The sequence below is a fragment of the Mangifera indica genome, chromosome 1 (assembly GCF_011075055.1).
Source record: "Mangifera indica cultivar Alphonso chromosome 1, CATAS_Mindica_2.1, whole genome shotgun sequence".
Classification (NCBI taxonomy): domain Eukaryota; kingdom Viridiplantae; phylum Streptophyta; class Magnoliopsida; order Sapindales; family Anacardiaceae; genus Mangifera; species Mangifera indica.
In genome coordinates, this window is record NC_058137.1 from 22,531,887 (window position 1) to 22,543,157 (window position 11,271).

The following is an 11,271-nucleotide window of genomic DNA, read 5'->3' on the forward strand; positions in this document are numbered from 1 at the left end:
AAAATGTCCTCTGCCTTTGAAGTTCTTACATCACCAGAAAAGTCTCAGATTGGGTTGGAGATTTAGATGTTGTCTAGAGTTTGATGGTGAAGTGGAACATCCTTAATTTACCAAAGTTATCAATAGTAATAACTAGAAATTTTGCACCATAATGGAAGATCAGATTTTTCTGCTTACATGCAAAGCAAACTGAATTTACAAAGAAGCATGACATAATTAGACAGATTTAAACAAACTTGAAATAAAAAAAACTTCCTGGATCTTACAAGTAGTAAAAACTGGGGCTATTATTTAAAATTATTGCATGAAAACAAGATAAACTAGTTCAATTCAAAGCAGGTTCTGAATTTTACCTGGAGAAGTGAAGGTACAATTTCCAGCCTGCAAATTTTAGGACTATTTCATCATTATAACTTGTTTTTATACCAGAACACACCTTTGTTCTGGTCTTCACCTTCGTCTCGCTCGACATAAATACATTCCTTTGTCTCCCTATACATTGTCTTGAAGATCGATGTCCCATCGTACTGGTAATATTCTCCCAAAATGGGCTTGATTGCCCTGGTTGCCTCTTCAGCGTGATAATGCGGCACTGTCGAGAACAGATGGTGTGTTACATGAGTATCTGTTATATGATGGAAGACCTTGTTAAGGATTCCGTAATCTCTGTCTACTGTTGCTAGAGCTCCTCTTAACCAGTCCCATTCGGATGAGTCATAGTGAGGCAATGAAGGGTGAGTATGTTGCAGGAATGTAATTAGAACAAGAAATCCATTTACCACCAACAATGGTCCTCCGTAAACACACAGCACCCAAGCAAGGCCTTTTGCCAGTACAAGGCGGTAGAGGCCATATGTAACAGCTAAAATACCCGCATCAGTGATGAGAATTTGGAGCCTCTCGCGATCTGAATAGATAGGACTTTTAGGATCATAGTGACAAGCAAAACGATCGTAATGCCTGCCTGAAACATTGAATGCCAAGTATAATGGCCATCCAAGAGTGAGTGTTATGAAAAGGCTAAGGATTCGCCCGGGTGGGTTGTTAAGGTACTTGGAATACCATCTGACACCGGCTTTCTCTATGGGGACAAAGACTTCATCCTTTTCGAGAGAGCCTGTGTTGGAATGATGGCGGCGATGGCTATACTTCCAGGAGAAGTAAGGTACAAGCAAGGCAGAGTGAAGGATGTAACCAACAGTGTCATCTAGCCATTGGTAGTCACTGAAGGCATGGTGGCCACATTCATGAGCTATAACCCAAACACCAGTTAAGATGCAGCCTTGAAGGCCCCAATAAACCGGCCAAGCCAGACAAGAGAGCGAGGGCGGAAGCATGGGGATATAAGATTTGGCGACATAATACAAGAGAGTGACAATTGTGAGGTCACAAACAACATATGAGAATGAGCGGATAACAGAACGCTGGAAACAATGACGCGGGATCTCTTTCTTGACCTGGCTGAGAGTGAATGTTGGCTTCGAAACTGGAGCTCGCTTCAGGGGGCCAGCTTCCACCCTTTTGGAAGGAGAATGAACCGCTCTTCCACCTGCTGCACCCATTGTTCTGCAACCTGGAACCAAATATTGGCAATGTCAATGAAACATTTCGTGTGAATACAGAAGTCCATTAGAGTGAAGACAACAACCACCCCTTGATGGTAAAACTGTTTGAAAAGTTCCACCCATCATTTACTTTTTCATTAGTAATTTTTTGTTTGACTTCTTTGTAAATTAATGTTTTATTATTTATAAACATAATATCATCATCATTTCAAACAAATTTAAAATTACAAAATTACCCTTATCAAAAATAAAAAATTAATTTATTACCTGTTTATTTTCTAATAATTATAATTAAAATTTACTATTTTTATTATAATTAAAAAAAGGATTCTTGAATATTTCTTTTTTTTATTCCTTCTCCTCCATCATCTTCTATTCTTTATCACCAGCCGTTAGTAATTCTCTTTTTCCTCTTTTTATCTTCACTGATAACATTATTCTAACATCTTTTTTTTACTTTTATTATCTTCACAACCAATCATTAATTATTATTCTTTTTCAGATATCTTTGCCATCAACCATCCTTTTTCTCCCATTATCTTCACCACTACTCTTTTATTTTTTAATTTTTTAAGAAAATCTTTCAATAAACTTATATTTATATTTACTTGAATTGAAAATAAATGAATAAAAAAAAAAAGGATAAATTGATATATATTTTAAAAAATAATGGAGAATAAGGGGAAAAAGATGGTAAGAGAAAATGAGTGGGAGAAAAGAGAGGTTCATATTTATTAAAAATAAATGAGTGGGAGAAAAGGAAGAAACATCATTGGAAAATTGAGAAAATGAAAGTGTTTAAATATTGTAAATAGACTCAAGGTTGGCTAAGTGGTGAAGATGTTTAGGGTTTGAATGGTCCCAGAATGATGTACTACAATAAAGTTTACGTGCAACTATATATAACTATTATCTTCATACTCTTGACCTTGGCCTGGCGGCCGAAGCTCCGACGAAGAACAATTTATACAGACTGAAAATCTGAAATGAAGCTAAAGATTCCGAAACGACAGTCAGATACACCGTTTCGAACGTAAAACAAACAAGAAAAACGAAAAATCTCGGCTACATTGCATTGGAAACAAACTCAGTAGCTCAGAGCCACCTCTACAGTTTACGAAATGTTTCAGTACCGAAATTTAAACTGAAATACGATCTCAACGCACAGATCTAACGATGAAGAGATTGTTAACAAGTACCTGAAGAAGATGAATCCGTCGAGTTACTATGAATGATCTCTCTGTCTCCGAAGAAGGAGGTGGTAGTCGTGGTGGCTGTTTGGTTGAGTGAACGGCCCTTGCAACTCTGAATGCTCGAGGGCTTCGCTATTTAACGACGTATTCCCCTCCGCCAGTGGGGACTACCCTGGGTCAACATGTTTGTTGGATTTTCCTGTCAATGACGTGGCGTTAGATCAGTGGCCCCTTTTGGTTTCTTTATTTTGGATTTCTTTTTCCCCTGACGGAGTACACTAATCTTCGGTTTTACCTTCGACTTTTCAACCGTGTCTGCTTTGGATCCTGTCCGTCCGTTTTATGATCCCTTTGTCTTTAAAATTTTTTTGACGGTCAAGATCTTACTATCGGTTGAAAAATAACCTGCAGTGTATCGTGTGAGAGGCATTTGCCACTTCTATTTTTAGGGAGTTAGGACCACCCCTAATATTTTTTATAATTACAAAAAGATCCTCACAAATTTTTTCAAATGGTGCTAGGCTACTTTAAACTTTACGTAATGATGACCCGCGACTTTGGGAGAGACAGACCCACGAGGTTTGGTAGACTAACTATTTTCAATCGAATGATATTAAAACTATAAGTTCTTACCTTTAAAATAAAAAAATTATATTTTCATATCTTCTGTCAAGTCAAAGATAGTTTCATCAATTTATAAAATATATAAATATTATTAAATTAATATTACTTATATCTCTAAAGTATAAACAAATCACAAAATCCCACCAACTTCAACATTTATAGTAAGCCCCTATCTTCAATTAAAATACAAAACAAAACCCTAACCTCGACGTCAATCAATTTTAAATTCATAACCGCATAAATTACAATTTAAATTAAGATTAACATCGCATTGGAATCACATTGAATGGGTGTGATTCTATTGAAGTCACACCATTTTGATGTAGTTCTATCATAATCACATCAGAATTGTGTAATTTTGTTGAAATTATATCAATCAATGTGATTCTGATAGAATTTATACAATTTAGATGTAATCGTTGGCAACATTCTATCGCCAACGACTATTTTAGATTTAAATTTTTTTTTTTATATATTGGAGTGAAATATATTTAATAAAATTTGAGGATGAATGTTATTATTTTTAATCAAATGAAAAGTTATTAAAACTATTTTGTCTTTTCACATTTCACTAAACATGTTTGGCGGAAATTGGAAAAATGTCAATCTTCAACTTCAAGGGTGAAAACTAATTTCGCTAAGCCACCAACTTTGGCTCTTTACCATCAAACCTTGACAAAGATTTGGAAAAAAAAAAAAAACTCTCCAGAGTGTTCAAGATTTTCACTCAACATCAACTAAAAACTTTTACATAAGAAGATGAGACCTTGATACAGGCCATTACAAGTGACACGTAAGTGATTTAAAATTACAAAATAAATAAAAAAAAAGCCATAAAATTGGAAAATTAATTAGTCATATAGTTGTTTCGTAAAAGACACTTTAACAAATTATCTCATATTCATAGAATTTTTCAAAATGACATGGACAAGGAGCTACTTATTTAGACAACCTTGTTTTTTTATTAAAAGATTAGTAACTTGTAGTCATCTATTTGTTTAGTTTTACCTTCTCTGTTAATGTTTTAACCATTTATTGAATTATTCTCTCCTATTTGTATATTCAAATCCCATCAAAACAAAAAATAACCAAGTGTTCAAATTGTACTAAATGGATCACCCATAAAGAGGCTTGGGCAGGCTGGACAGGGGCGTGGTGACTTTGCATTGTTTAATCCATCTTGAGTCATATGGGCAAAATGTTTATTGTTGCGGCCTTCTTGAAATTTCTTTTGACTCTCTTGAAGTTCAATGAATGAATTTAAAGTTAAATTCTGGTTAGAATCACACTCATGGGTGTGTATTTGTCTTAATTGTACTTGTTTTAGATCATATCCGTCCGTTTTATGATCTCGTCTTTAAAAATTTTTCAATTATCAAGATCTTATCATCGATTGGAAAATAACCCAGAATGTATCGTGTGAGTGGCAAATTGTAGACCTTTGTCTTTTTATTTACCACTTCTATTGTTAGGGAGTTAACAACTACACCTAATATTTTTCATAATTACAAAAAGATTTTCACTCATTTTTTAAAATAGTGGTAACCTACATTAAATTTTATGTAACGATGACCCGCAAGGTTTGGGAGAACTACTATTTTTCACTTGAACAATGTTAAAACTACAAATTCGTATATTTAAAATAAAAATATATATATATTTTTTCACATCTTTCTTCAAGTCAAAGGATAGTTTCATTAATTTATAAAATATATAAATATTATTGAATTACTATCACATATATCTCAAAAGTATAAACAAATTACAATATCCCACCAACTTCAAAATTTATACAAATCCCTTATCTTCAATTAAAATACAAAACAAAACCCTAACCTTAACTCCAGTTAGTCCTAAATTCATAATTGCATAAATTAAAATTGAAATTAAGATCAACATCGCATCGGAATCACATCAAATGGTTGCAATTCTATTGAAATCACACCATTTTGGTGTGATTCTATTACAATTGCATTAGAATTATGCAATTCTATTGAAATTATATCAATCGATGTGATTTTGATAGAATTTATACCTTTTAAGTGTAATTCCAGCTAGAATTACATTAATTTGGTGTGATTCTAGTCATCGGTGGGAACATTTTATTGTCAATGACTGTTTTATATTTAAAATTTTTCTTATATATATTGGGGTGAATTATATTTAATAAAATTTGAGGGCTATCTTAACAATTAAATAATTTCACTAAATGTGTTTGACGGAAATTGGAAAAATGCCAATCTTCGGCTTCAAGGGTGAAGACTAATATCACTAAGCCACCAACTTTGCTTCTACACCACCAAACCTTAACAAAGATTTGGAAAAAAACTCTCTCAAGAGTGTTCAAGATTTTCATTAAACATCAACTAGAAACTTTTACATAAGAAAATAAGACCTTGATATAGGCCATTACAAGTGACACGTAAGTGATTTAAAAATACAAAATAAATAAAAAGAAACCATAAAAACTGGGGAATTAATTAGTCATATAGTTGTTTTATGAAAGACAATTTAATAAGTCATCTCATATTCATAGAATTTTTCAAAATGACATGACAGGGAGCCACTAATATAGACAACCTTGTTTTTTGGCTAAAACATTAGTAACTTGAAGTCACCATTTTGTTAAGTCTTGCCTCCTCCATTAATTTTTTGACTATTTATTGAATTATTCTCTCATATTTTCGTATTCAAATTCACCAAAACAAAGAATATCCGAATATTGAAATTGGACTAATTAGATCACCCATAAGGAGGTTTGGACGGGTTGGGGAGGTTCATAGTGATTTTGCATTGTTTAGTCAAATTTAAATCATATGCGCAAAATATATGTTGTTGTCTCCTTCTCGAAATTTCTCGACCCTCTTGAAGTTCAATAGATGAATCCAAAGTTGAATTTTTAAACGGTACCAAACTGTAAACATTTTTTAAAAGAAATATTTTTGGACAAACCAATGTCAATTGTGTAAGAAGACATCATTTAAACCAAATGAAACTCTGTTAATTTTCATTTCACTTCACTCTCTTTCATGATTACCTGGGACATGCCCAATTCCCTAACTCAGTCTCATCTCTCAATCATCAGTACTTCTACCTCACAAGCGAGATTAATTTTTTGTGACAATGTTGTATTGAAATTCAAAGAAATTATATGTATTATTGTTCATGAGTTTTTTGTTGAGTCCAAATAATTAAAAAAGTTATAATTTCAATTTAAAAAATATCTACTGTTAAAAAAACAACAATTAATTTTAGTTAAGGTTTTTCTTATTTTAGAAAGGTTTTGTTTCTTCGGGGAGTGTTTTGTGCTCTTGCGAATATTAACTTGGAAAGAGATAATTTGAGGTTTTGTGGGTTACAAATAGAACCGCTCCATCAGCCACGTGTCAGCCCAATAGACAAGAAGCTACCACGTATAACATAAAACTTTCACAACGAGCAACGTGGATCCACGTGGCGAAAATTATGCAATCTCATCGTCACGTGTCATAAACCAAGAGGTTTTTTTTTTCCGCTCTATTTAAAGCACACTGTTAACACTAAACACGTTAATTGGACGAGACTAAATAAAGATTTGATCTAAAATACGAATTTAAAGTTTAATTCGATAAAGTTCAATCAGGTACTTAGCATGCCGGGTTAATTCATGGATCTTTTGAATCAAATTATGTGTTTTAATATTAAAAGCATAGGGCAACCCTACTTAACTTATTACTATTTAAAAAATAAAAATTAAAAAAATCAGACAACAGAAGGCAGAAGCCTTTAAATTTTTTTTAAATTTATTTATTTTTCTTTATATAAATCAATCCAATTCTTTATCGATTTCAATTTCTCTCGATCTCAATTCTTTTATTATATTTTCAATCTCATTTTTTCTCATCAACTCTTTTTCGAAAATTATCTAAATTTACAAATAATAATTCTTTATGTTTATAATTTCATTTTCATTTCAATTTTATCATTACAAAATATTATAAATTGATTCAATATCAAAAGAATTCAGAGACTTAAATGTTAAAAATGAGTAAATAAATGATATAGTATATATATTTTATTTATGTTTATAATTTATACAGTATATAAATCAATTTATTTGTGTTATATTATAAATTTATAATATTTTTTATTATGTAAACATAATATTCTTTCATCACAAATGAGAGATTATAAATAAAATATTTGAGGTATTATTCTCGGTTTTAATAACTGAAAAAATAATTTATATTTAAAAATTTTAATTAAAATTTTAAAAAAAAATTATTTGAATAGGCCAACCCATTTAAGACCCAACCCGCCCAATTATATATAGAGCCAGACTTTAGAAATATATGAGCTGACCCGGTCCAAAGGCTCATTACTGTATGAGCCTTCGGCCTTAGCCCGCCCATTGTTGTGTCTGGTTAGCGCCAAATAAAATTTAAGTTAAATCTCCTGTTCAGTTAATTAATTACAAATTATTTGAAAATCAAAATGCAGACAGGAAGGAAAGCGGCGGAGACCGTCAAAGAAACCGCGGCCGACGCTGCCGCTTCTGCCAAGGCTGGCATGGAGAAGACTAAGGCCGCCATCAAAGAGAAGGCTAATTTAGTAATTTAATTATATAATTACTATTAACTTAGTTTCCTAATTAACATAAAAGTTTTAGTTGCTTGTTATAAAAGAAACTAAAATTTCTTTATTCTGCACGCAAGCGGAGAGGCTGATGAGAAGTGACACTGCAGAAAAAGAAGCGGCCACCATAGAGAAGAAGCAGAGGATAGCGGAGGCGGAGCTCAACAAGGTGGAAGCGAAGGCATACAACAAGGCAGTCCGGTCGCTGGCAGAGGCCGGTGGTCCTCACCCCGGTTACAAGACGTGGGGAAGTACTGAGAGTTACACAACAACAGCAAAAGCAACTGATCCACTAAGTGACACTACCACAGCCACCACACACTACACTACCGCCGCGACGGATCCCGTTTACCCAACGGAGCACCAACAACTGCCACAGATCCCCACTATCCACCTGGACCTACCGATGGGACTTCCCGCTGAAGTAGGCACCTAGGGTTTTGTGAGGAATGTAAATTTGGCTGTATATAATCCTGTAATAATGCAGGATAATTATGCTTAAAATAAATCAATAATTTTGATGGTTTATAAACCTAATTTTTGTAGAGATTTTGTAATTTTTGTATAAAATGTTAAGAATTAGCATTAAATTGTATCTAATTTAATTGTTTAATTATACTGATTTAAACATTTAATTCTTAACAAATTAAATATACCCTATATATATGAAAATTTTAATAAAATAACCCTTTTTATCATTAGCATGACAATGTCAGGAGCATGGACACGTAAACAACCCACGTTGCATTTGCATTGGACACGTGTTGCAATTACAAGAATCTTCCATTCCATATCTATTTAAGCGACACTTCCCACGAGCAACTCAAATTAAATCAAGTCTACCTTCGAGCAGTAGTTGTTTATCACTATTCAATAATCAAAACTACAAATCTGATAACATGCAGTCAGGAAAGAAAGCCGTAGAGTCCATGAAGGAATCGGCAGCCAACGCCGCCGCCTCCACCAAGGCCGGCATGGAAAAGGTCAAGGCCACCACCAAAGAGAAGGTGATAATTAATCCTGATATTATTGATATTTTCTTATGTTTATTATATATTTTTTAATCATTTATTAATTTATATAATTTTTTTAAGCAGGCAGAGAAGATGACGACGAGAGACCCGGCGAAGAAAGAAGCCAGTACTGTGGAGAAGGAGAGAAGAAAAACCGATGCGGAATTGAACAAGGAAGCTGCCAAGGCGCACAACGAGGAGGGCCGGCGCCTGGCGGAGTCCCGTGGACCTCATCCGGGATACAAGACATGGGCACCGAGCCTCCCAAAACCAGCAGTACTGCCACCGAAGACTAGGTCGATGATTACACCGTTATCATCCCGGAGCCACAGGCGGTGGCGCTTACCGTTGAAGTCGCGAGCTGAGGCACAGTTAAAATTTGAAGCTGGTAGTATATATTTTCCCGCTAAAGTTTCGTTCCTTTAGTGTTTGGTTGTCAAGGACACTGTTTTCCTGTTTGAATAATATAAAAAAAAGTGGGGAGTTTGATCTAAATTATCATACGATGCAATGCTATAATTATTTAGGAACTAATAAAGATTTGATTTTTATCATATCCAGTCCTTCAATTTTAATGCAAGTTAATATAACGAAAAATATTTATACATTATTTAAAGTCAAATATTCATGCAAAGAATTTGGCCGAGATTATTTATCAATTAGCAGTAGAGAAAGATTGAAAAAATTTGGGAAAAATGTAGACACAAAAAGTGCAGATGAATCCGCCGCCAAGGCCTCCGCTTCTGCTAAAGCGGTCGTGGAGAAGGCTAAGGCTACCGCCCAAGAGAAGTTGAACAACAAATAGACTTTCTATTGCTTTGCGAGGTTATTAACAGGAACTCTGAGAACAAGTTTTGGTTTCGATTAAATGGTTTTGGCGTCAAATTCAACTTGTTTAAGCTGCCTTGGTAATTGGCTTGCGATTCGATCACTATATCGATGTGCAATATTACCTTCTAACTTCGTCAACACAGTGGATCCAAGAAAAAAAGAGTTAAATAATTTTCCAAAATTTCTCGTTAAATTGATGGATAAATTCTGTTCTCGTGTTAATCGGATCAAAAAATTATCAAACTCAAATGACCCACGCAAGAATCGGCTTCTTGTCGCCACAACCCGCTACATAATCCTTAACCTACACATGGCATCTGAGAAGCAGCAAACAAAGTGCTGAAAACTATCCATGTGTTATACTTCTTGACAAGTGTCGCAATGCCATGATTTCTTCATCCTCTATTTAACCGTAACGTCATGCTGCTTATTTCTTCAGACAAATCGATCGAATTTGAGAAAAGCTAAAAGGAAAATGAAGTCAGTGAAGGAATCAGTAGCCAACGCCGGGGCCTCTGCAAAGGCTGGAGTGGAGAAGACGAAGGCCACCGTGCAAGAGAAGGTTTCATCATCTTCTCCGCCTCAAATTTTTATTTATGCATTCAAACAAGTCGCTAGAAATATAATATAAATCTTTTATCATCGTGAAAGAATAAGGATTCTCAGATGCAGACGTTGTCGTATTATGTTTGACAATGGTGTAAACACTGAATGATAATTTTATATTATTGATTTACAGTTTATAATTATGAATAAGTTTTGATCGGAAAAATGGATGGTGGTGCAGGTGGAGAAGATGCAAGCTCATTCTCCAATGGAGAAAGCAACGGCGACAGAGAAGAAAGAAGAGAGGTTAGCACAAGCAGAAGTCAACAAGCTCAAAGCCATCAAGAACAATGCAGAAGCAAGATTTTCTCCCAAAGATGGTTCCAGCAATCCAGGTTTCACACCTGGTGCAAATATTAGTCCCACTGGGACTGCCTCATATTCGACCACCGGGGTGCAAGGGCAGTCCACTGGGGGCCACCAGATGTCCGCCATGCCCGGACATGGCACCGGGCAGCCCACGGACGGTTACGTGGTGGATGGAGTGGTTGAGTCTCACCCGATGGAAGTGCACAGCGCACCTGCGAGCACCATGGCTCATAACACAGAAGCCGGAGGGAACCCAGTGGTGGCTCGTATAGTTAAATGAGTGGTGAAAGAGAGGTGGGCTGTGGTGGATTTATATCATAAGAGTTTGATTTTGTAAGGGAGGATAAGGTTGTCTTTCATCATGCTGTGGAAGATTAGGGATTCAAGGAGTTTTCCCTCTTTTTTTCTTTTGGTTGTATCTACCCTTGAAAGACAATAAGTGCAATGTTATGCAAACATTTTTTATGTATAATTTTGATATATAAATAATATAACTTTGTATAATTAAATATTATT

The 11,271-nt window shown here is 34.6% G+C and overlaps 4 protein-coding genes across 4 annotated transcripts; 3 read left to right on the forward strand and 1 right to left on the reverse strand.

Moving 5' to 3' along the window:
• Positions 1 to 106: 106 nt before the first annotated feature.
• Positions 107 to 2,890, reverse strand: LOC123214921 (delta(12)-fatty-acid desaturase FAD2-like). The gene is made up of 2 exons (XM_044634952.1): positions 2,765 to 2,890; positions 107 to 1,573 (listed from the first exon to the last, which is right to left on the reverse strand). Exon 2 carries the CDS (start codon positions 1,560 to 1,562, stop codon positions 408 to 410), a length of 1,155 nt encoding a protein of 384 aa, XP_044490887.1. The 5' UTR covers positions 1,563 to 1,573; positions 2,765 to 2,890; the 3' UTR covers positions 107 to 407.
• A 4,965-nt stretch (positions 2,891 to 7,855) lies between these two features.
• LOC123223844 (protein LE25-like) lies at positions 7,856 to 8,432 on the forward strand. The gene is made up of 2 exons (XM_044647292.1): positions 7,856 to 7,972; positions 8,031 to 8,432. Exons 1-2 carry the CDS (start codon positions 7,856 to 7,858, stop codon positions 8,430 to 8,432), a joined length of 519 nt encoding a protein of 172 aa, XP_044503227.1.
• A 407-nt stretch (positions 8,433 to 8,839) lies between these two features.
• LOC123218306 (18 kDa seed maturation protein-like) lies at positions 8,840 to 9,538 on the forward strand. The gene is made up of 2 exons (XM_044640058.1): positions 8,840 to 9,003; positions 9,094 to 9,538. The coding sequence occupies exons 1-2, from the start codon at positions 8,896 to 8,898 to the stop codon at positions 9,433 to 9,435; spliced, it is 450 nt and encodes a 149-aa protein (XP_044495993.1). The 5' UTR covers positions 8,840 to 8,895; the 3' UTR covers positions 9,436 to 9,538.
• A 756-nt stretch (positions 9,539 to 10,294) lies between these two features.
• LOC123211604 (18 kDa seed maturation protein-like) lies at positions 10,295 to 11,213 on the forward strand. Its single transcript, XM_044630781.1, has 2 exons — positions 10,295 to 10,402; positions 10,628 to 11,213. Exons 1-2 carry the CDS (start codon positions 10,316 to 10,318, stop codon positions 11,033 to 11,035), a joined length of 495 nt encoding a protein of 164 aa, XP_044486716.1. The 5' UTR covers positions 10,295 to 10,315; the 3' UTR covers positions 11,036 to 11,213.
• The last annotated feature ends 58 nt before the right edge of the window (positions 11,214 to 11,271 follow it).